The sequence below is a fragment of the Haemorhous mexicanus genome, chromosome 7, assembly GCF_027477595.1.
Source record: "Haemorhous mexicanus isolate bHaeMex1 chromosome 7, bHaeMex1.pri, whole genome shotgun sequence".
Classification (NCBI taxonomy): domain Eukaryota; kingdom Metazoa; phylum Chordata; class Aves; order Passeriformes; family Fringillidae; genus Haemorhous; species Haemorhous mexicanus.
Genome location: NC_082347.1, coordinates 8,011,896 through 8,037,348, shown reverse-complemented (window position 1 = coordinate 8,037,348; position 25,453 = coordinate 8,011,896). Strand labels below are relative to the sequence as shown.

At 47.5% G+C, this 25,453-nt stretch overlaps 1 protein-coding gene across 3 annotated transcripts; it reads right to left on the bottom strand.

Moving 5' to 3' along the window:
• Nucleotides 1-168: 168 nt before the first annotated feature.
• Nucleotides 169-25,453, bottom strand: OIT3 (oncoprotein induced transcript 3). 3 transcript variants are annotated; one of them, XM_059850980.1, is made up of 9 exons: nt 25,319-25,453; nt 16,264-16,638; nt 15,772-15,882; nt 12,852-12,974; nt 10,896-11,018; nt 6,685-6,845; nt 5,755-6,170; nt 2,136-2,235; nt 169-819 (listed from the first exon to the last, which is right to left on the bottom strand). In XM_059850980.1, exons 2-9 carry the CDS (start codon nt 16,505-16,507, stop codon nt 631-633), a joined length of 1,467 nt encoding a protein of 488 aa, XP_059706963.1. In that variant the 5' UTR covers nt 16,508-16,638; nt 25,319-25,453; the 3' UTR covers nt 169-630. The 3 variants fall into 3 exon arrangements, with proteins under 3 accessions (XP_059706963.1, XP_059706962.1, XP_059706961.1); XM_059850979.1 differs by having other exon boundaries at nt 25,313-25,452; XM_059850978.1 differs by lacking the exon at nt 25,319-25,453 and adding an exon at nt 20,341-25,270.

Genomic DNA, 25,453 nt, shown 5'->3' with positions numbered 1-25,453 from the left:
GAAACACTATTAAACTTCATGCAATTATCAAAAGCCACTAAAAAAATCAAATCTCATTAAATACCTTTTGCTATTTAAAATCCCATTTAAATGTGCCTGTGATAGATCTGAGCTTTAGCTGCCTGTAATGACAACTGCATTGCTCCAAGGAACTTACACATGATGAGATATATTTTATACATGTTTTTATTAACAGTCACCTGAAATCTTCAGCATCACTCACAGAGCTGCACAGCAAACACACTCAGCTATGATACTATTTGTACTGTCTGATGCAAGAAGGGCTTGAATAACATTTGTTTAGTCAAGGACAAACAGTCCTGGGGCCTGTAGGTGGATGTAGGGAAAGGCAAAGTTGGGTAACACTTCCGGCCTGCAAAGAAACAGAGTCCCTTCAGGTAAAGGATTGTTGGGGAGAAATGCAGATAAAACCAAACTGCTCTGCAGTCCGGGTCACACTCCAAGGGCTGCCTCGTGGGCCCAAACCACTTGACAAATAATCACCACAGAGTTAAGGAAATGAGTCCTGAGGTTCAAGCGGGGCTTTAACAAATACCTCTGGTTTCTCAAACAACCACAAGAGAAGGCAGCGATAAGGAAGGCCAGGGATGCTGTTCCAGAGGGTGGGTATCAGTCCTCAAAGTCGATCCTGATGGGGCCTCCTGTCAGGATGTGGTTTGCCACGTGAACAGATTCCTTGTCCTGCTGCTCCTCCCGCTGCTCGGCCGACCTGCGCACGCGTCTCCGGCAGCCCTGGGCGCAGCGCGAGGTCTCGTCCAGCGCCCCGCACACCAGGATGCGGCAGTGCAGGAACACCTCCTGAGGTGGGGACACAGCAGCAGGGTCAGTGCACAGCCCTGGGGACCGCTGGCACTGCTGCCAGAGCTGGTGCCACGGCATGGCCCTGGCACACGCTCCGTGTCCAGCCTCGCCGCCCGCAGCCAGAACGGCCGCTCCGTCTGTTTCCTTGTGTGCCCTCTCCAGAGAGCCTGGCTGAGGTCTCAGAGGCAAAAGTGGGGAGACAGGGAATAGAAGGTGGGAAATGATTCTCCAGATGAAGGGATGAAAATGGCAGGAATCAGCTTGGAAGAGCTCTCATGGACTGGTAGGAGCTGCGTGTCAAGAATATGTGAAGCCTCACAAGTACTGATGGAGACGGGCAAGAGAATTTCAAGTGAGCTGGGGAAACAAAGCCAGGAACCAAGGGGAAAAAGGAGGGTGATGAAAGGCTAAGTTGAGGGAAGAGGGAGAATGCAAAGAGCAAGGAGACAGCTGCCTTTTCTCCTTGCACAGCACAGGCAGTGACAGGATTGCTGCTCCCTGCCCTGTAAATGACCAGGAGAGCAAGCAAGATCCCTGCAAGCAGCAGCCACAAACACTTGCAGAGGTTTGAAGCAGAATCCATTCTGCAGGATGGGAGGATGCAGGCTGGAGGCAGCAGGGGTAATCAGAAAGCCAAGGAAAATTGCTGAATTTTAGATCTCATCTCTTTTAACCCTACTGGGGCTCTCCAGTAGCTGGAGCAGCAACTTTACACCTTTTGGAGCAGGCAGTGTTGGCTGAGCATAAGAATGACTGGAAGATCCAAATTCCTCCAACACAGAAAGGAAAGCTATTTGCATTTGGAAAAGGGCATTATCCTTCCACTGTCTTCCCACTACAGAGCTGCTGCACCAGAGACACAGCCTGGTTTCACATTGAATTAAGCAGTATGGCCTTCTGTCTGGAGTGCTGGCATCTGTACTCACAAGAGTTAGAGAAGACACAAGGCTGAAGAGATCCCAAACTAAAAACTGTGTTGTTTTAAAGACAGGGCACTGTGAAATGTGCCTGGTGACTGAGAACATTTGTCTCACCCAGCAAACAAGGGTCCACCAAGACCACCCTGGAAGCAACAATTTTAGGCTGCTGTGGCATTGATGTTCCAAAACTGTCCTTCATATTTTCATTTTAGTTGTTTTTAACAATCTCTCCTGAAGTACCTTTGTCAGGCTCCTGTAAGGTGCAACTGCTGGAACAGGCACAGCAGCACCTGCCTTGGGCCAGCCATTTCATAACCTTTTCCAACTTGGTGCTGAGGCTCCTCAGTCATATCAGAGCTGATGAAACATCTAAGAGTTGAGTTTTGAGCTTACCTTGTTGTCTTTGCCCACAAACTTGAACACAGGAACCTGGAAGTGCTTGGCAAGATGGTCCTTTGACGTGTACTGCTTCACGGAGTCATCAGAAACACAGCTGAGGAGAGCAGAGGGATAGGCTTTAATGGCTTTCCCAGAAATGGAAAAAAGAAAGAGAAAAGACATTCCAGCCCACTTAACCAGAGAAAGAAAAGGAGGGATTGGTTCTCTCAGGCTCAGCTACCATTTCTGCTACTTCCTCTTTGGCCACAGGAGAAAAGTTGGGAATGATGGGGAAAAACAGCAGCATTGCTAATAGCATCTCCAGACAGGGAACAGCTCAGCAGCAGAGAGCTGGCAGGACGTGGCCCAGGCCCCTCAGAGAGGGACTGCAGGCAAGTCTGTCCTCATTTCACCTCCCTGTGCAACAGCCTGCAGTGTTATGCACTACAGAATGTGCCATGCTCTTACTGTATACACATAGATATGCACATAAATTATACTTGAAATGAAGCAGCCTGCACCCACATTACTAAAATAGGACAGATGATGAAAACAAAAATCCAGATTTACTTTGCTTAGTATAATTTACATTTTTCTTCCTGCTGGATTTGGTCAAACAGCTCAAATTCACTACACCAAAAATTTATAATTTCAGTTTTTCCATCACCAGCAATGCATGATTGTAAGAGAGGTCACAGAAGCTGCTTTTATATCAAGCTACCTTCCAGGGGCAGTGCATTTATAAACCATTACAGCCTATTTAGAGTTTGACAGACAAAAAGTTATGGTGGCTCAATAATTACTGATAATTATTGCAAAGCCTTGGGCATCTTGAGAGGCCCTGATGCTGCTGTGGAATTGCATTGCAGTGCAGCTCATCCTTTCTAGCAAGTTCATTCCAAAAATGTGGACTTTGAAAAATATTTTAAAAAAAAAACCAATAAAGCAGTGGTGGAAGAGACAAGAGGTACTGGTGCAGCTCAAAGCCTTGCTCTTGCAGCAAGCTTCAGCTTCCATCTTTACACAAGAAATGTGCATGGCATTGTCAGCAATGCTGATGTTTGACATGCTCAGTTGCAAAAGAGCAGTTCTGCCTTCATTGAAGGGAAGGCAGAACTGCTCTTTGGGAATCTCTGTGTTGTCAAAATTCCTTTTTAAACAAGGCACCTGATTGTAAGGGATGACAGTTAAAGACTTTTCATAGGTGAGTGGCCAAGCTCTAGGGCCATGAAGTCAACTCACAGATACATTCTCATTTGTGAGCACATAAACTGTGATGATTATTAGACACTGCTTCAAACTGACTCCTAAATCCCAGGCTCTCCAAAGGTTCTCCACACTGAAGAAAGGAAACCTACTGGTTTGGGGCTAGGGAGAGGGAAAGTGGAAGAACATCACAAAGGAATCAGAGATACATAGACAAAACCAGCATGGAAACCTCATGAATCACATTGCATTTGTGGGGCCAGACCATATCCCACTCTGTTAGGAAACCTCCCAGAGACCCTGCTGCCCACTTTGGAGAGGTGAGAAGAGACAGATATGGAAGGAAAAGGGGTGGGCCTGGTCAGGACATGGGGAAAACCACCCTACCCCTGTGCATGATGTGCCTAGGTTTGGGGAGCAGAGTGGCAGTGCCGTGGGAGCTGTGCTCTGACCCTCTTATGCAGGGTTGCAAGGCTGAAAGGAAGGCTTGCACAATGAAACATCCACCTCAGCCTAGCAAACAGGGCAGCCTGAGGTACAAGGAGATGGGCTTTGCAATGGAACTACCTTAACCACCCAGTGCCCTGCTGAAGCACAGCTCCTGACCTCAGCAGTGACATGACCTGGCTCCAGATGCCCCAGGGAGCTCCAGCGTTTATCAGCTGTGCCATCGGTCACTGCCTTTGTTCCACTTTGTTCTCAGAGGCAGGGAATTAACAGAGAAGAGAGCAGCAGAGGGAATTTTCCCATTCCTCAGTCCAAGGTATATCCCCTCCAATATAAACAGTGTTTCCCTTTGGATTATGCAGTTAACTCTTGCAGGTCTGATCCTAGATAAACTGATACAAAAATCCCATTTTTATTGCCATGGGCTTTTGGGCTGGATTTCTAGAAGGAAACTGAGTTATTGCAGAAGTGTTTGGAGCAGGGACAACTTAGCAGTGCATTCAGATAATTTAATTTCGAATCACTGGGGCCTGCAGTGATGGCTGCAGAGTGGAGCACTTTTCCCTTCAGTGAAGTTTTAATGCCCTCTGCAGGTACCAAGGGACTGCTGGTGCCATAAATCCTCCAACCAGTGCTGGGGTGAATTCAAGAGATGACATTTCCTGCCCTCCTCCTTTCTCTACCCAGCTCAGGTTTTGGCTGCTGTTTTGAATCCCCTCATTTTCACTCATGGGGAGAAAGGAATGAATGTTTGAGGCCTTGACTCTGTGAAGGGTCCACGGGAACAACCAAGCCAGGGAGCTGATAAAATCAATTTTTCCATTACAGATCTCCTCACAAAGCCCAGAAATGCTGGGCACAGAAGGACTGCAGCCTAGGATGGAGGGAGAGCAGGCTAATGCTGAATCCTCTGTCAGAAGGAAATGAAAACAGTATTTGTGGGTACTTTACATTGCAGGACCCCTTTGCTACAAGACAACCACACAGGACTTGCCAGCAGCAGCTGTAACAGTGGATGATTTAGTCTGGCAGCTGAGGACATGATTGTTGTCATCATTAAATGGTCTGGCAGGCAACATACAGGATTTACACAAGCACAGTCCCTTGACTCTCAGGCTACAACTCTTGGGTATGTCTTAGATATTCTTTTGGCTGGATTTCCCTCCCTAGAGGACAGCAGACTGCCTCATAACTATGATATTTCCTTAGAGCTCTCTGGTTAAGCAGCTGGATGCAAACACTCCACAGCAATGCTGTAGCATGGCAGTCATTTCAGCACCCAAAGAAGTATCTGAAAAGAGGGATCATCTCAGGAGCCACAGCTGAGCCCACAGCAAGGCTCCCCAAACCTCTGGTGCAAAAACCACTACAACAGCAAACCCACAGATCTGCACAAAAAATTTTAGCATATCCTGCAATGATCACTTACCCCAAATACCTCAAAAAATTACAGCCAAACTGAAAGACCCTAAGTTTATTGCACTGACAGGCATCAGGGAGAGCAAAGCAAGGGATTCTTCTGCAGCTCCTACCAGGAGTAGCAATGGGCTCTTCTGGCTCGTGGTGTAATAAGGCCATTATGAGAAAACTAAGAAACTTGCTCCAGTCGATGCAGCAGCTGCCTGGCAGCAGCACATGGCCATGGGGGTTCTGCACATTGGCTTGGCACTCTGAGGCTGGCAGAGACAGGGTATCAGGAAAGAGAATCTCTTCTACAGGAGCCAACTCAATTATCCACAAGGCTAGTGACAGGGAAATACACGCTCTAAAGGCTGCACTCAGAGGAACCTCTCTCACTGCCTCCCGCTGTTTCTTTTGATGGGACAGGTGGTTTCAGCTTGATGGCTGCTGGTAATTGCAGTGACCAGGACAGACAGGCTGCTGTGGAGAGGGGGATAGTGTTTCCTGCATCACACAGACAACTCAGCCCCACTGCCAATTCCTTCTAAATTGCCAGCAAGAGAGGGAACAGTGAACTCACCCATCTTGAATCAGGTAGTACTTCAGGATCTCGTCAATTTTGGAGGTGGGAGTGGCAAAGCAGCTCTCCACCAGCGTCTCCAGTCCACTGACATGCACCAGGGGCTCAATCCCAAAGTACAGCGAGTCCCTTAGCTTGAGGGTGGGAAGGTCACCCCTGTAGGGCTCATCAAAGTCCTTGTCCTTGAAGATCTCCAGGGTGAAGGGGAAGATGCCCTGGTTGCGGCTCATGATTTCCAAGGGAGAGTTCTTGAGGTTGGGCACGTAGCCCTCGGAGATGGTGTAGCGGCGCGGGAACTCGCAGGTCACCGGGATCAGCAGCTTGCTGGTGCGCACGATGATGTCCCCGTTGCTCCCCGGGGTCTGCTTGGGCAAGCCGGTCACCAGGTTGGTGGCAATGATTTTGTCATTGATTACCTGCAGCAAAGAAAGGGGAGATCACTGAGAAAGGCCTCTCTGGGCTGACACTCAGAGGAGCCACTGAAGGGCCAGCTTGGGAATTTACACCCCACAGCCAGAGTGACGCTGCTCATCCTCACAGACCAACTAAGGGCCTCGGTCTGCTGGCAGCTGCAATGCACCACACTTCTGCTACCCCTCTGCTAAGGTGAGCACTGACCAGCTGCCAGTTTAACCTTTCAAACATTATCAGGAGACCAGAATCTGTCTTAGCAGGAGGATGAAGAGTGAGGGCACTTGTACCTTCTACCCTTGTGAAGCAGGAGGCAAGCAGAAAGCAGCATCCATGCTGTCAGACACTCACTGCTGGAGGGGGGATGGAACAAGCTCTCTGACTGTGGAATGCCAGCCCAGGTCCACTCTGAGGGCAGCTGCATGGCAGCTCTGAGGGTGCAGCTAAATCAGCTTTGTTCCCCAAGTAAGCCACAGCCAAATCCCTAAATCCCAGAGACTGGGCAGTAAGTATACATACATCTACAACAGTTCCACAGGACTTCAGGGAGAAATGGATGTTGACATGAGTGCCGTTGGACACGCCTTTGCACGAAGTGTTGATGAGGGAAAGGTCCAGGCCTCCAACCAGGTCCTTTGGGATGCTCACCTCAATAGAGCTGGATTTGCACAGCACTGGAACTGCAAGAGAAGTCCCCAGAATAACAGTCTGCACTACAAACCTTCCAGTGAGATGGAGAAGGGCTATACCAGATATAATTGGGGGAATAAAAGGGGAATCATAGACAGCATTTATGATTATGATCCTACCACAGTAACCTAACTACCCAACCTTGCATTCCCACCTATACAACACAAACCAGAGCTGCCACTGCCCCAAATTCTCCAGCCACAGCAATGCCTCAGAAAACAATGAAGACAATCACTGCACTTGCAGCAGAAACTCACCTGTGCTTTCCAGCTTCACTTAACACTCAGCACAGATTTGGTTGCTATCTCTTGCACTGTGATGTCCTGGGAAGAGCCTTTGCCAGATATGGGTATCAAATTCACAATGCCCCAGGCAAAGCCATTTTTGAAGACCCTTAATCAGATTTTGCATCAAACCCAGAACACGCTGAAACAAGGCAGAGTAATTCCATATAGATACCAAGCTGAAATGGAAGCACCTCAAAATGCCATAATAATATTTTTATAAGCAATAAACCCAGCTCTGACAAGCAAACCCAATAAGCTCACTCATTCCACCTCCTTCCAACCCTTAAATTTTAATACAGGCCTCCGTGTGAATTTTTTAAATTAAAATTTCATTACATAAGAAGCAAGAGAAAACAGACTTTGGACAAAATAAAAAAGGAAAGAAGAGAGAATAATCTTCAATAAAAAAGTAGTTGCTGTATATCTATTCCTTGGGATTATTCAGTTCAGTTGGAGACAGGACAAATATACTGGTGGCATATATTCTGGTTTCAGCCAGAAAAAACAAACGTTTTGCAGGATTTACATTTATTATATTTTAAAACCCCACGACAAAACCTTTTTGCAAATATACCAGTTTCCCAAGATTTTTGCCAAAATTAATTGCAGTCCCAGTCCCTGACATTCCTGTGACCTGCCTTCCCTTAATTTCAATCATTAATTACATAATTTAAGATTCTGGATATTTGAAATAAGGCACACTGCTAAAACAGACATTTCAACCCCCTTTAAAATTTTCCCTGTCCCAGCTCAGGTATTTGCAACAGCCTCTGAGTACCTTCAGGAAGGATTTTTGATTAGAAGATGATAATTTCAAAGTGACACGCTAAAATGTATGCAGAGTGCCCAAAGCAATATGTTCCCATAATGACACTGCTGGGTTAGAACAGAAGCTTAAAGAACTAAAAATTACCTTAACCTTCCCTCCACTGGCAGCAGAAGGCAAGTGGGAATAACTGAGCATGTCAAATGGCACAGCTCAGGAGCAGACAAAGGGACTGGGAGAACACAGCACAATGCAGACAGAGAGGAACATCCTTTGGAGAACGGATTGGCTCAGTCTGGATTTAAGGACTCACTGTTCTAGCACTACCTTGATAAAAAAGAAAATGTGCTGCTTTTATAATGGTGACATTCAGGGCAAGAGATTTGGATCCCAACTGCAATTCTCCAAAGTTCAGGACTGATTTAGTTCAGGATCTCTCTGTTTCCACATGACTTTGACTGGCACAAAGTGGGAGAAAGAAAAGATTCCATTTTCCCTGTGCTTCAGAGCTTTAGGAGCTGTGTGCCCTCCACCACCTGGACACAGAAACAAGGGAAGGAAACCTCTTGACTCAAGTCAACTCGTGGCTATTTGGGTAAACACCCAGTGTGTGCCAGTCAAACATTTTAGTTCTTCACCTCATACCTCTCAGAGCACCTGTGAGAACTGGGAAAGGCTCCTCATTTCCACTTTAAGCTCTGTTTTGCACCAATGCCTCTGAGCACCTGCCACTGGGAGGAAGCTTCTGTGGCGAGTCCAATGCTCATTTCTCTGCCTGCTGTCGTTATTGGCACCATATTCCAGCCTCTGGCTCCTTCCTTGGCCTTTCAAAGTGCTGCTGCCTGGAGCAGTGGTTATCTGCCTGCACAGACTGCTCAGCAGAACAGGCTCTCTGGTGCTGGGGAGCCCTGACCCACTGCTACAAACACGAACCCTGCTTACCTGCACAAAAATTCAGGCAGGGGATGGGGGAGAAGAGCATTTCATGCCTACTCTTCAGGATAGGATGGGCTGCAAAATTCTAGGATGATCTGCAAAATTCCAAGTATTTTGCTGGCTGGTATTTTTATGGAAAAATTGCAGCCTGTAGACTGTGATTTCTGTGGAAGATTATTAATGTTTGTTCTGAACATGGAGACAGTGCAGAGGAGGGTGGAGAGGCTGCAGATCCAATTGCTTCAGGCTACTGTGCCAACACTGCACTGTTAATTGAGCCAATATAAACCTGATTAAGTGTCACAAAAAATTGTGTGGTACAGTTTCATATCTGCTCAGAATTGCAGGCCACAGCATGGGGACATAAACTGATGAATGCAGAAGAACAGGCAATTTCACTTTATGAGATGCTGTATGCTGAGCCCCAGCCTGGCTCCCAGCAATGCTGCTGCTCTCAGTAGCAGCCTCACCAGCAGCAGAAACCCTGGCTGGGAAATCCAGGACTTCCAGCCCTGCTGGGGCTGTCTCAGGGGTCCAGGACTGAAAACCATCACTCTGTTCTGGCCTGTATCCATCAATCAGACCTTCAGTCAGTGAGTGTGATCACAGCTCTTGGAAACCCCCACCAGCACTGCTGGATCCCAAGTGGGCAATGTTCACCCTTAGGAGCCCTGCATTTCTAAAAAGCTTAAAAAGCAGACAATCCATCAAGCAGAACCATTCCAACTTCCTCTCTGAGGCATACCTGCCCTTTTGGCCACCATGAAGCCTGAGTCTGTCCCTCCCACTGATGTCTGGGCACTCTCTGGCACATCAGACTGCAGGAGGTTCTCTGAGCACACCAGGCCACACCAGACTGCTGGTAGCCTGGATGGATTTGCAAAAGAAATCTTTGCAAAAAAAAAAGAGAGCTTGTTTATTCCATGGGCATGCCATAGGCACAAGTGACTCAGCATGAAGGGCTCCCTGTGGAAAGTTCAGATGGAAGGTTCTCCAAGGATAACGCTGCCCTGGCCTCTACACAGCAGAAGCAACAGTCAATTTTTGGATGCTATCCTGGGCACTTTTCCAAGGGGCAGCAGGAGCACCTAATATCAAAGCTGGTGCCCTGCTTCAAGGCACAGGAATGCTTACTGGAATGGCATACTTGGAAAAAAACATGCCTCTCTCTTGAACCCTGTTCTTGGAAGGGACTGGACCACTTTAGCTGAGAGTCTGAAGTTTGAAGCATGGAAAATGTCAGCTCTAACAGCATGAATTTGTCAGGGTGTGCACAGAGCAGTATAATGGGAGATGTTTGTGGGAAATAGTAGAGGTAAGACGATTTCCAGAAAGATGGAAGAGCAGGCCTAAGAAACAGAAAGAACGGAGAACTAGCTGCAGCTGCCAAGGCTGAAAGCAGAGAAAGTTACAATGGTATAGCAAGCAAGGACATTAAACAATAGCTTGAGTTTTAGGCTTGGCTACCTTAAGACTTTAAGGAGGTTTTAAGCTTCATAATGAATTATTGTGTATTGCTAATAGAAAGCAGACTTTGTGTGAAGCAGCTGTACATGTGCTTTTAGTAATTGGCTAGAACAATTGTCTGTAAACTAGCAATATGCTAAAAGAAAGTTTTTAAAATGCTCTGTAACAAAGAAATCTTTGGCTGCTGCTGGCTGTACATGAGCTTTTGCCATCTTTCTATTGTCTCAACCATGTAATGAGGCTGATGCTGCAATAAAAGCTCAAGGACTGTACCCCAGCAGTCCTGACCTCTTTGTGGAAACAAACTCCAAACACAAGGTTGAGCAGTATTAGTTGTAAGGGAACACTGCCCTACAATTAATGTGATGCAAGGTGCACTCAAGCTGGGCCTTGTTGCTGTTCTGCCTGGAGAGAAAAGCAACATCTTCAGGCTCTCACCTTTGGATGGTCTGTCATTAGTAACAAAGCTCCATTAACCCAACTTGGAAGGACAGACTAAGAGAAGACAGCAAAAACAAGAAGAAAAGTTCCTTCAGACATTCTCTTGGGGGACAGAGGCTGCTGGGGAGATTTTGTTGACCTACCCTGGCAAGTGTGGTTGTCTTCTGCCAGAACAAGTCCCCTGGGGCATTCACACTGGTAGGTGCCTTCCACTTCAATGCAGGTATGGCTGCAGCCTCCATTGTTATTGTGACAGCCTTCAATTTCTGGGAAAGAAAGGAAAATCAGGACATCCTGCAGCCCCCAACAGACCCCTGACCAACTAACAGTCTGAACAATACAGCTCAAAGGCAACAGTTTGTCTCCCAGAAAATGAGGTGTAAACCCCTTTTTTAATTGCACTTTATCATAATTATTTTTTTCTTTCAAATAACCTTAACTGCTTGATTGTTTTAACCCTTTGGGATGAACATCCTAGATGATTACTACTCTTCTCAATAAAATAACAGAACATGACATAAGCAAATCATAAATATAAAATATTTCTCCCCAAGCCTGCCATCAGAAATCACCCTGTAGTTTTCACTGAAATGTAAAGAATGGAAATCCCACACTCAATCCTATATAATGCATGGAAAATAACAGCCCAAACTCCATATGAGTCAAAGCAATGGGTAAAGCATCATAATGTAAATTTTGAGATAAATTAAACCCTACTGAGCCTCCCCAGCTCATGGAATCAAGCTGAATCTCCTGCATTGTTCTTTTTAGCAACAAGCTGTGAGGTGGCTCACACCTCACATCCCATTCTCTACCAGCTCACAAAGCAGAGGCTACATCTTCAGAAATAAAACTCACTAACAAGATTGTAAAAATCCCCAGCAGCAGTGTTAAACTTGAGAAAGGAACCATCCTTCGTACAGAAGGGAAATTAAATGATATATCAAAGGCCCTAAAAGCCAGCTTGGGGAATGGCAGAAACAAATGAGACTCCAAACAGACTATTCCAGCCCTGTCAGAAGAGTGCAGCACTCGGGAATAAAACTTGCACAGCTCATTTATGTGATGCCCCAGCAGCTCAGAGCTGGATGTGGCAGGGACAGAGCCCACAGACCATTTCTGGCCCCACACACCTTGACAAGTAACTTAAGGAGCATTCTGCACAGCAGCAATTCCCAGGAAAGTGTCACTGCCTGGATGAGTGATGCTCTCTACCAGCAGAGCTCAGAGAGCAGATTTAGCTCTTTTGGGTAGCTGAAAAGTGAGGCACACCTGTAGCTGTTTTTCTTGTCTGAGGCCCCACAGTGTCTGTGAACACTACACAGCAGCTTTGCTGTGAGGGGGCACACTGCTTCTCCACAGCTCACCACAGAAGCCATCAGGCACACATCAGTTTCTGCTGGGTTTGCCTATTTCTGCTCAGGGATGTTTGTACATTGTTAGTGACAACACATCAGGCCCACAATTTGGTCTTTAAGCCACCAGTCTAAATTTATCAAGGGTTTTCAACCTGGCTGTGCCACCACTGTGAAGGAACTGTGGCAGCTGCACAGAGCAGCAGAGCCCACAGACACCAAAGATCAAAACGCTGCCCTAATCCCAAATTTAACTTCTGTCTGCAGATTGGCACCCCCTCTCCTCAATCTCTGTCCTGGGAGGCTAAAGTGATCCTCATGCTCTAGTCTAACGTCATGGCATTACCCCATGCCTAATGTGAGCTGCCAAAACCCAGTGCTGCTAAATCTGCCCCCACAAATCTCTACCCCACAAATCTCCAGAGGTTCAAATCTCCAGATATCAAATCCCAACAACTCCAGCAACAAGTTCTGCCTGGACAACCAATCTTCCAGATCCACTGCTGCCTTTCCCCCATGGAGATAAACACAAGCAAATCCTAACAGAAATGGACAAGGCAGCGAGAACAAGAAGGAGATTTCTCTCTGCTTGCTTAGAAGGATATTTTAGTATCAACCCCTCTGGCAAGCACAGAGGTGATATCGGTGACATTCAATCCCAGGTGCAAGGAGCCAAGAGAGAGCCAGTGCTGCAAGGGAATGATTTACAGAGTTTCCAGCAGCCTGTGGCAGCTGAAGCCTCACCTTCACAGGTTTTGCCATCACTCCCCAGCGTGCGCCCGACCCCGCACTCGCAGCGGAAGGAATTCTTCAGGTTAATGCAGAACTCGCTGCAGCCCCCGTTGTTCTGCTCACACTCATTTTCATCTGGAAAAAAAACAGCTCTGGAATGGAATGAATAATCCCACTACAAGTAGTAACACTGACAGTAGCTTTTGAATATCTTGGTAAAGCTCTGAAAACTCCTCCCATTAAAGGCTAAAGTGGCTCTTTTTTTTTTTTTTCTTTTTTAAAGGTACTTTGTTCTCTGAGATTCTAATTCCTCAACTTGATTTAATCTCTGTGTGCAAAAAGCAAATCACTCAACAGACATTGCTCTTGCTGAGCCACAAAATGAATGATTTCTCTTAGGCAGGCCAGGATGTTGAGGTTATCAATTAAGGTTCACATGGGCTTTCATCAGAACAGCTTAGAAGCTGGCATTTATTAGGTGTCAGAAGCTTAAAACCAAGAAAAAAGAAAAGCACCATTTTAACAGACAGGTCAGAGATGAGCTCTCTCAGGTATCTGTGGTCCCACACATGCACAGAGCTCCAGCTGGCAGCTGCTGGTGGTGTCTCCTTCCACAAGCAATGTGAATTGAGTATTTTTAGCCAAAGGCTTGGCTGGGGCCTTGCTTTGGGAGGCAGGAAGCATGTCCAGGAGACTCCCACAGACTCTGCTTTTCACACACGTGACAGGCTCCACACTTTCCCTTCTAAAAATAAATCTAAAGCTGCTTAAAAACAGAAGGTGAAGAGGGAAAGGGCTACGGGCAAAGGCATGGAGACGTTGTTATAAGGGCCTAGAGATTGTCTTGGTCCAGGGCTGGGCCCAGAAATTCCCTGACTGGTCCTTCCAAGTTCTACAGCACACACTGATCTCTGTCCCTGCTCTTCCCCACTGGCGACAAGTAGCACTTCTGGGATGCAGGCTGGATGTCTTGAGACTGGATTGGGACAGTGCTGAGCTGATTTTAACCATGGCTTAGTAGAACATGGATCCAGGCCTTGAAGAAGTCAAAGGCAATGCACCGAGCTGGTGGATGCATGGCAGGAAGTCTAAGACCTTATTTAACCCCTAAATAAAAATGTAACTCAGGATCAGCTGCTCTGCTCTGGGATTTAAAGCATCTAATGTACTGAGGAGAAGCACAGAGCTGCTCAGCCTTCACAGAATGGTCTGGGTTGGAAGAGACCTTAAAGCTCATCTTGTTCCATCCCCTGCTACTATCCCAGGCTGCTCCCAGCCCTGTCCAGCCTGGCCTTGGACACTTCCAGGGATGGGGCAGCCACAGCTGCTCTGCTGCATTACTGCAGCAGCTTCAGTCGCCCTCTTTGGGGGAGCTGGGAAAGGAAGCACACTCTCTGTTCAGGAAAGACAAACAGGGATTTATTTGGTTTCTCCATAAGGAGGGCACAGTTGCTCTTGGAGATGTGATTGCACAATTACTCAGCACAACAGAAAGTTATTAGAAAGATCATGGAGCCACACAAGAGAGGCTGCAGGTAGGTGAAGCAGTGTGAGCATTCCAGCTGAGGTGCTGTGCCACCTGGGAATCTCAAGGAGAAGCAGTAGTGCAGAAATCCTGCTCGTGGGGGAAGGAAAGCAGCTGCAGCACACACAGACAGGCTCAGGACTCCTGTGTGCCTCCCTGCTGCAGGAAATCCTTTCCTCTGAGCCTGCCAAACATTCACTGAGTGCTAGTGCTTGTCAAGGGCACTTCTGTGACTGGAAGGCTTGGACAGAAGCAGCCAATAAATGCTTTTAATTATCTGAGAGAGCTCAGTCAGCCACTTGGCTGCAGACAAGTGGAGTTGCTTAAGCAAAAGCCTTCCCCAGAATCACTGGGAGCAAGTGTAACTCTGCAGCAGGACCAGGCTGCTCCTTCCACACACTGGAATGGCTGTGGGCCCTGCCCTGATGCTCACAGACATGAGGTGTGTGAAGAAAGAAACCACCCATGCCTGCTTTGTCAGGTGTAGCCCCAATGGAGCACACTGACCTGTCACACAGCCTCCTGGACCAACTCTGCTTTCAGCTTCACCACCAAATCAAGTGACAGATGAGATTCCTCCTCCCCCAAACACTCTTTCCTCCCTCCTCTCCCTGTCCATCAGTGTGGCTCTGCAGCTCCCCAGCAGCCACACATTTCCAGCCCCTTGATTTGTCCCATCATTTTCCTGACCTCTCAGTCCAGGTGCTCTCCCCCAGCACACACACACCACCACAGAGCTCTCCTCAGAGCTTCATGGGGATTCCCCCACAAATCTCCAAAGCCCACATTCCCCACTCTGCTCTCACCTCCCCCCGGCCATGCTGGTCTCTGCCAGCAGGTGCCAGCTCCCTGAATACTTGTCCCTTGTCATGCTGCCTAAAACCACTGCAGATGTGGTGGGACCTACAGTTCTTTGGGTCTCCTCAAGCCCCAGGCCCTGGCCAGTGTCCAAAAGGGCAGGAAGTATGATGGAGTTTAGTGTGCAGCCCTACATTAGCCAGCAATTTTTTTTTTTTTTGGAGAAATATTCAACAGAGCGTGTGAGAGGAAATCTCTAATGCCAGACTGCACAGCACTTCCTGAGTACCACAGTGACAGCACAGAATCCTGCACCATGATCTTGCAAAGAGATTCTGCTACTGCCTTCAGCAGCTGAACCATGCAGAAAGCAAATCCAGCCTCACAAACATGGAGCTCCAGGGGCACCAGAATGGATGCAGTCATAGGATGTCATATCTTGGAACCATTTACAGAATCATAGTCCTGGTTCTAGGCAGCAAAGGGGAAAACTCCTCTCAGGATATGTCATTTTTTATAGTGCTTTGTAAGGCAAGGGATTGAGATGTGAGTAATGAAAAAAAGGGAAGAAAAGCATCAGCAAGTGGCACGGCTTATTTCCACCCTTACCAAGGCACGTCTGGCCATCAGGTCCGAGTGTTGTCCCTGGGGAACACATGCAGTCACCGGTGTCCAGGCAGGAGTCCTGGCAATCCACCACATCACAGATGTCATAAAAATCTAGGGCATGACAAGAACAAGGTCAGCACAAAGCCCTGAGCATGTAAGGAAAGCACAGGATTTGTGCCTTCAGCTTCCCACCCTGTGTGCAGCCCCTCAGTTACAGATCTAGCCCACATTGGGAAAGCTGACCTGCTGAAGCTGCTGAGAAACAATCGAGTTTAATTACTGCGAGGCAGAGATGCAAATTCTGACTTTGGTAGCGCGCCAAGACAAGCCACGGGGCCCACAGGGAGCATTAAATCACTGAGGCCAGGTCAGCTGTGGAAAAATCCCGCTAGAGGAACAAAGCAGGTAAAACTGCTGGAATGTGACAGGCCACCACCTGGAGAAGCCAGGCAGCCACCTGGTGACCAAGGGGGGCTCAGAGAGGCGACTTACGCCCGCAGTAGGCGTGGAAGCAGACGCTGGGCTTGCTGAGGTGGTACACGTAGTACCCCCCAGGGCAAGCCTTGACCTCGATGCTGGCGTTCCAGAGGCAGCAGTTGCCGCCGAAGCTGGCGCAGGCCTGGCGCCGCACGACGCCGTCGGCCGGGCGTGGGTGGCTGCCGTTCATCCAGAGCGGAGCGTGGGTGCCGCAGTGGTTCTCGGGGATGCAGAAGGTGGGCATGGCGTCGCCGGCCATGCCCGTGAAGCGGTACCACTCGCCGTCGATGCCGCTGTCGCACGTGGGCTGCCCGTGCGAGCTGTTGATGCGGTGCTCCGTGTTCCGCCAGGGCTCGTTCAGGCTGATGTAGGCGGAGCAGGGGTCCAGGGCTGGGGCACACAGAGATAGATATCAACACAGCTGGTAGATATCAAACGGAGTTGTTGATGGATTGTTCTGGTCTCTCTGAGTGCCACTGAGGGAACCCCAGCCAGCCCTGAGATGGCCCGTGCCCCGGGGGTACAGACGGCAGCCAGGCTGATCCCAGGGGTACAGAAGGACAGAAGGCAGCCAGGCTGATCCCAGGGGAACAGAAGGACAGAAGGCAGCCAGGCTGATCCCAGGGGAACAGAAGGACAGAAGGCAGCCAGGCTGATTGCCTGCAGCAGAGGAGACGTTGGAACAACAGAAGAAGATGAAGGGGTCGACTCTGAGCAGTGGTTTATTTTAGGAGCTCTGAGGACACCTACACCTCAGGGGGCCTCCTGCTGAGAGCCCTGGGAGAGGCGCCAAGGTTACATTTAAAGGGAGGTGGAAACGTAAAAAGATAACATTTTACTAACCAGTAAGTGACCCTAAGGGATGGATACTGGGGAATGGACATTTAGGACAGAGTATGGAGAAACACTTGGGGGGTTGACCCCTGGCCTCTGGCTAATCACTCAACATCCTGGACTGAAACTTCTAGATGGAGGGGATGGGATGCTGAGTGACTGACAGAGAGCCAGGGTGGCAATTTGGGGATGATCTCAGCAAAGGAAAGGGATTACACAGGTAAAGGGAGGGGGTACAATCTGGGGTAAACCATTTGGGAAAACTACTGGGATACAAAACCAAAACTATTACAAGTTATAAAACCATACTACAACAACGGATAATTACAAAAGTGTTTTTTTCCTCCATCCCTGACTTAACAGAACCCTTGTGATCTGTTCTCACCCCTGGGGAGAAAAGGTGATGCTGGCAAGCCCACTGCCTTGTGGAAAATCCTGATAGCTTGCCTTAAAGGTCTTGGAGGAACAAGTAAATTAACAGAACTCTTAGAACATTATGTAACAGTCTGACTCGCTGTTTAGCTGATGGGGGAAAAAAACCAAGATACAATCAAAGCTGAGGTCCAGGTAATGATTTTGCCATAGGAAATACACCCTGGGATCTAGCCTAGGACAACAATCCTCTGGTCAAGACTAACTGCACCTGCAAGCCCCTCCTGAAGTCACTGGGTAACTCTCCCAGCCTTGGAACAAAGGTCTGTATCTCAAACAGCTTATGCAGCCTCTTTTAAAATCCACCCAGAGCCAGTGTCAGCCCTCACAGCTGAGCTGCCAAACCTTTTTAATCATTATCTTACAATCTAGAGGGTGTGAAGGTCTGAATTGGGACCTTCTGGGGAGCAACACGTTAAACCCTTTACACAGCTGTTCCTTGCAAGCCCACAAACCCTCCTGTTCTGCACAGATCAGCTGCTTTTGAGTGAAGTGAAGTGAGTGTTTGTGGGGGCAAGACATGAACACATGGACTCCCTGGCAGTGCTCAAGGAGTGTGTCCCTTTCCAGAGGCCTTTCTGAACCTTCTGCAAATAATTAAAATATGAGAGTACCATAGGGAGAACATAAATGAAGAATTAAAGTGTTCATTAAATTTTCAATCTCTTTCTAATTAACCCTCATTTGGCAGCTTCCTTGCTGGAAGTCCAGAGGTTCCATTTTGCCTTACATTTAATACCTGATTAAGCACAACTTATCCATGACAAGCAATTCCCCATTAAGCAAAAGGAATGCTAAAACTGCCCCGAGTAAGGCAAATTGATTACCATTTCCTAAAATTAGGCTAATAAAACCAATCACCCTCACAAAATGCATCTTGGACTGCAACAGCCTCAACCTTCCACAGCACATTTCTTTTCAAGTTCTAAAGCTGTGCTGTTTTGACCATAGTGTGATGGAGTTTGGGTGAGGGAGGAATACTATGCTCTTTCTATTAGAAACAAAATGATCCTGGTTCATTATTTTAATTTGTTTCACTGACTTTAAAGTGGGAGCTACAAGTGCTTCAGAGAATAGACTTCAAGTCACTCTTATTTAGCTGTGTCCTCTGTAAATATCTGTCCCACAGATGTGCTACCTTGTAAAAATATCTCACAAATATAACATCTCTCACACCTTCCTCAGCCACAGATACATTCTGCTTGGTCTCAAATCCAGCATAAAAGGCAGGAGCAGCTGCCAGAGTCAGGAGTGGTGCAGGGCTGGCACAGGGAGCGTGGATCTGGGTTATGGAGCAATCTCCAGTGCCACAATTCAAAGACATGCAGAGCAGCTGATTCACTGCCACCACAACCAGCCTGGTTCTCCTGAGCAGCAGAGAGGGGAATGCAGCAGGGAATCTCTGATGGGATTCACCAGGCATTCCCTCCTTTTCACCTCCCTCTGCTTGCCTGCCCTTACCCACAGAGAGCAGCAGCAGTGCTGTAAATGCCATCCTCCAAAAGCTGGTTTGACTTCTCCCAAAAGGAAAAGGTAGAACAGAGCTTCCTCTGGGCTTCCCTCAGTGTCATTCCCTTGGTTTCCACGGGAGGATTTGGTGTGGCCTTAGGGTGAGTCACTGACTGAGATGAGAAGGTTTTCGTGCTGTTAAAAGCCAAATGAGGTGAAGTGGGAATGCCCTGTCAGTTTCTCAGCTGGGCAGCACTAAAAATACCAACACTCTCATTAGCTTTCATGTAATTATGAAATATCCTTTGGAAACAAGACTCTGGGAACGCTCAGCTAGGGAGATTACATTGTCTCCTAAACACCCAGGAGGTAATTTAAGGCAAAATTTAGTGAGATGAACACGCAGCAGCTCAGAGGGAGCTGGAAGAAGGCACATCAGGGAACTGAGGTAGCATTCCCTCACTTCTTTCATTCCCTTGAGAGCTTCTGGCAGGAGTGAGGGGGAAGCAAACAAGCAGAAAAAGCAGACAGTGCTCTTTGGAACACTGCACATCCTCACAGCCACCTTTGGACTGCCGGTGCTGCCCCACACCAGCCTCCCTGCAGACACCAAGCAATCTTTGACAGCACATTTTTTTCATTACAATTAATTAAATTGAGTTTTTAAGAAAAAACATCCACAAAAATAGAGAAGGGACTGATCAGCCTCTCCCCTCTTCTCCCCAAACAACAAGCTTGGGGGTTTGCACAAGATGAATAACTGTCTCCAGCTCACTACTTTTCATTTTTCTTGGCTCAATTCTTTTCCTCCTCAATGCTTCTTGCGTGGCCAGAGCGATTGAGGCTGACAAACATTAGCTACAAAGCAAAGCTTTTCCATTTGTAAGCTTGATGCTATCATTAGTTCTCTGACTGACACGGCAGCAGCTAGACTGGGTGACAAATCAGGTGACAAATCAGGCTCCAGCAAGCACTGGTGAGTGCCCCATCCTGCAGAGATTAATCCTGGGTGCATTGGGTAACTGGAGGTCTCTGCTCCAGCACAACTAAGCAATAAAGGGAGCAGCACTACATTATGGCACTAAATTCAGTTCAGATTTGTCAAGGAAGCAGGTGAAAAGGTAGCACAATGTCTACTCATAGAGTCTGTCCTCCAAAGGAGAGGAAAATCCCACAGTGTCTTGGCAATAGAGGTTCTCCCAGTATGGGAGACTTCACACTGTAACAGAAGGATCTTCCCAACTGGAAGGAATTTCACATCACCTTCAAACAAAAGGGATACTTCTCCCACCTTCCAGTCTTTCACCTAAGAATACCAAGGCTCACTGTGAACCTTAGAGATGGCAAACAGAAATAAGGCAATGCCTCTCTACTCACCCATCGAAGACACTGGCTGGAGCTGAACAACAAAGCAAATACAGAAAAACAAGTACTGGAACATCCCACTGAGCCAAGGAAGAGCCACCATTCAACGGACAGAGGCTTCAAAGTCCTTGTACAGGCTTTGGCTCTTGCAGCCTTCCTCTCAGTGGAGCTTCTGACTCCAGGCTTCCAGCAGAGCAAGTGCGATTGCTCTCCTGGAAGTTTATCAGAGGAAGAAGCTGAAGGGACGTGGGCTACAGCTCCAGCCTTGACCTCCCCAGAGCAGCTCTGCCCCTGACTGACAGCAGGGATGCACTCACTGATCAATCTTGTTTTTTGGACTTGACCTGCTATTGTTTTCTGCCCTGCCTGACCCACAGTGACACCTCCACTATCTTATCCAGAGAAGAATTCTAACCAGGGACACCCGGACATCCCGAAGGGATGGAAAAGAACAGATGGGTGCTTGTTATCTGTGCTCCTTCCACAGGTCCCACTCCATGGCTCCCTCCAGGCAGAAAACACAGCTAAGGAGCCTTAACTGCAGGAAATAGTGGCCAAAGGAGCAGCACTGATCCTTCCGAGCACAGATTGCAGAGGAGTGCCTGGAGCAGAGCTACAATGGGAACATCAGTCAAACTGAAAGACTGGTGTCCCACAGGGAAATGAGCTGTTCCTAGGCTACACAGAGGCCCTTGCCACTCCTGGTCACACAACCTGACCACTGCAGCAAGATTATCAAACAAGGCAAGTAAAGACAGTTTTCTGCGGTGCTCTTACAAATCTCTTGTCTGGAAAAAATAAACCAATCCCAACGTTATGGAGTTAAATTTTGGTGTAAAACCGGGTATCTAAGAACCTCTCCTGACTAGCTCAAACCAAACTGGGCTGAGTCACAGGTGACAGCCACAAGCTCTAAATGCAGCACACTGAAATGTGTTCTTAACTACAGCAAACCCAGAAAGAGCTCTTCCCTCTCACCCTACCCCAAGAGCTCTCCATCAGCAGTGAGTGCAGCTGAGCCTACAGTAATCACACAATCAGGCAAGTGTGGGAATTCCCCCATTCCCTTGGCATCCTGCATTTTTGCAGCAGGCTGGCCTAAGAAATGACACCAAGCTTCAAATCCCAGCAGGAAAGAAGTGGCTCCATTATTTACATGATGAATTTGCACAACACAGGGAGTTGGGTGCTTGTCTGTCTTGCAGGGACTGTACATTACAGAAAACTCTCAATGGCTTTCTCTGTTGGGGTGTGCTCCTGGGAGTGAAGTGCAATATGCTGCTCTACTCCACCCCAGCACAGGAGTTTTTTTTCAGTGGTGAATGATTCTAAGGAACATCAAAAAAAAACCCTCCAAATAAATTATTTTTATTGCTCCCATAAGGAAAAAAAAAATTCTTGTGGCTCTATTGTGCTGACAGCTGTGCAGTACCAGAAAGGTTTTTCCAACAACAGGAAAAGAGAACAGATTCCCTACACAAAGCTATCAAGGCAGATAACCCTCAGGAGGTGACTGTGTGAATTCCCAGAAGAGAAACTAAAGTTGAACAGAGAATAATACAGCAAGCCACTGGAATTTGTTCTGCCACTTTCATTGAGAGGCTGGTTCAAACTTATGATGCCAGGTAAATCAAACTGACAAGCCTGAAAGGAATGCTCTGTTTGTGTCACAGGTGTGTACAGCTCCCTGAACCATTCCTCACCAGCTGCTTTTGTTTGTAGCTGCTAGATGAGCCTGCTATAACAAGGTTTGGACAGGCACATGGAAGTGACTGACAGCTGACAACACAGAGAAATTTGTAGCATGGCAAATTGGAGCCTCAAAGGTGTCACCTACAGGCCCTATCAAGTTCTCAAAAGTGGATTAAAGCAGGAGATACCCCAGCATTCCCAGAGAAGACACTATCCCAAATCACCACAACATCTAATTGAAGGAAGTGGTCTCAAGCTGGAGAAGACAGCCAGACTACCTCTAAACATTTCTGGGAAGAAGCACCAGAGGCAGCTCTTCTGTCAGCAGCTTCTCTTTGAAAGTTAATTTAGGTGATACTAATAGCTCCAATTGCCCACAAACAACCTATGCCTCAGGGAGCTGTAACAGTCCTGAGAGGATAAACGGAGGGAAAAAATCCAAAGAAAAAACCTCCCTGCAAGGAGATGCTGTGGGAGAGACACAATTCCAATAGGGCATTCTGTAGGACCTGCACTCTCCAGCAAATATGTTGTTCCTGACCTCCACATTTGCACCCCAAAGACTGATGCACCCAACACCCCAAAAAGAATCAGCTTCAAGTTAGAATCTTTTAAAAGAAGCCACCAGTACTGTTTAAAAGATATGAAGAAGGGAGGCAAAATTAAAATAGAGGGCAGGGATTTTATTTTAGTACCTAAGAGGGATTTTCTAAACCTGCTACAAAGCCTGTGCATATCTGTTCTTAACACAAGAAAAATGCTCATTTTGCAAATGGCAACCACCCTTCTTATGGAAGAGAGATCTCTGCAGGGCTTTACCACCCTCACACAAAGAACTCAAAGCATTGGCTGGGCTGGAAAGCCCCATACAGTTTGCAATGGACTCGTACATAAAAATGCTTTGGCATTTGCTGAGGTGGTCTGGGTTGTGTCAGAGCCATCTCTCAGGACACAGCAATGCCTGGGAGGTGTGTGACACACAGCTCTGGGTGCAGGAGCCTGCAACCTGCCTAGAAGGAGCAGGAGGAAGAGCTAATCAGCACTTCCTGCTGCAGGGAGGGAGGAGAGCCTGGCACACAGGACAGGCTCCCCTGTGTGGGATTGACTGGAGGATGCATGCTCACAATAAGCCCTGACAGGCAGCTGAGATGGATTGCACCGAAGTCAAGGACTTGGAGATAGGCCTTGTTGCTGTAAACAACTTGTTCCAGCACTCAGAGCCAGTGGGAAGGGCTGTGGAGATCAGGGAGGGAGCACAAGCTGAGGGAAACGTGAGCAAACTCCACACAAGCACAACACTGAGAGCCCATTAACAACACTCCTAGCTAGGAGTAGCAATTATTTCCTTTTCCTTTGTGGAGCACTGTGATGCACAACTTGGTGTTCGAGAGTGTTTTTCCACAGGTCCTACAAACCCAGCACATTTTCCATGCTCCTCCATTTTCAGATGGAGGAATTAGGGCATAGACAGCACACCAAAAACTGCTAAACTAGTCAGGGGCAGAAAGAGAAGTCATCTTTTAAGAGCCCTCAGAGCCACAGCAGCACAGCCTAAGAGCAGTGCAGGGCTGAGGTACACTGCAAGTCGAATTTTCATTACTGGATTTTACTTTTCATTCTTTTAAATGCCAGTAAAGAAAATAAGCCTGATGGGTTTTTAAAAAGGAATAATTAGCATCTCTTGGGATAAGTAGAATACTTAAGATATAAAAATCTCCTTCCTCTGTGAAAATGAAGCCACACAATGGGGCACAGAGGAAAGAAGCTTGCTTTTATAACTCCACAGACACAAAAACCCCAGGGGACAAAGAAATTGGTCCACTGGCTCAAAGACAGGGCAGCTTGGCCAGCTTCACATGGCTGGCTCAATGCCATGGTCTGACAGCCAACAGCAGCTTCAGAGCATCATGCAAACCCTCTTAAAGCCAACATGGAAGCATAAGAACTTGCAGCAAGGTGATCATCATTGCTGCCTGCCAGGCAGGAAGGGTTACAGGGGGAAAGAAAAAGGGTTTCTTCTTTGCTCTTCAGGAAAGAGGAGCCATGAACTGCTTCCCTGAGAGGCCTGCAAGGCAGAGCCTCACAGGTATGGCAAAGGGAACTCAATGCTGTTCTCCAGGAAACTTTGAACTGGTCATATGTTAAAACCCTAGATACTAAGAGTTTTGGGCTTTCTATACAAAAAACACAGACCCTCAAGACAACACTACATTTAACCTAAAGCTGTAAAAAAACCCCTTCCATAGATTTATTTGAAAGCTCCCTCACAGGAGAGGTTAATCAAAAGTGTGACAAAATCAGTAGAAAAAGCAGCACCGAGCACTGCAATGCTCCTGCTGCTTCTCCTTCACCAGGGCTGAGGAATGCAGTGGCACATTAACATTCAGGCAGCACTGCCTGCTCTGCAAGTGCTGCCAGGGGGACAGGACCCTATCACCTGCCTGGCTCCCAAAGGGGAAATGCTGCTGCAAGAGTGTGTGCTGATGCAGAGATAAGGGATCAGGAGAGCAAACAAACCCTGCCCTTCCCTTCAGTGTTAGCATTCCAAGGCACTGAGACTGGCTTGTGGATTTCAGAGCACAAGTGTAGCCCTACTCTCCTTACTTTTTTAACCCACACTATCTCTAGAACAACATTAATTCATGGGCAGGAACAGTTTTGTAAAGTATCTTCTTGTTTTCAAAACAGAGATGGTGGTGCTAAGATGCCACAAAGTCTCCTGCTCTCGTGGATGCCAAAATGGAAGAATTCTTATGCAACTGAGCCAAACAATTTACCTAAGGGTGGCAGCAGCTCACCTGGGGACAGCAGCAGACTAAGGGCTGCTTGGAGGAAGGAGGCCTGTCAGCAGTGATTAAAGGTAAGTGACAACAAACATCTTCCAGCCCTTCCCCTCCAGCTTTGAAAAACACAAGAGTTGGCTTTTTCAAAAACTAGCTAATCATGGATGGTAATTTTTTTAAGCAGTCCACAGGCACGATGGAAACCTGCACCAAACATCTCATCCTAATAATAAATAAAGTCAGGACAAAGCACACTCTGCTGATTCCCAAAGGTAATGAACAAATCACGTGTCACCACGACAAAACAAACCACTCAAGGGCCCAGAAAGAAAGGAACTGAAGTCTGACACTCCAGTTTTTCTCCCAAACAGCACTTGAGTGCACAGAGAAACACACTGACACTACAGGTACCTCTTCTGGGTTGCTGGGCATTACTGCCCATATATATTCTTATCCTGCTACGATGCTGGCCAAACAAAGGAAGAACTTTCCAGACCAAGTATCTCTACCTCTACCTCACCACCTCAACTGCTTCTGAGATCCCTGTGTTAGGCAGCCAGGCCTGGCAGCCACATCTCCATCCAGGCTTCTTCAGGAAAGCTATTATCTGCACCACCATGGCCTCAGTGAGGTAAGGTCAGTCAGGAAGA

Coding starts and splice junctions, on each gene's coding strand:
- OIT3 (XM_059850978.1), bottom strand. CDS start 20,431: ATGGTGGCTCTTCCTTGGCTCAGTGGGATGTTCCAGTACTTGTTTTTC. Junction 6,171..6,684: donor CCTGTGGAACTGTTGTAGAT/GTATGTATACTT, acceptor TCTTTGCTGCAG/GTAATCAATGACAAAATCAT. Junction 820..2,135: donor TTGTGGGCAAAGACAACAAG/GTAAGCTCAAAA, acceptor TCCCCACCTCAG/GAGGTGTTCCTGCACTGCCG.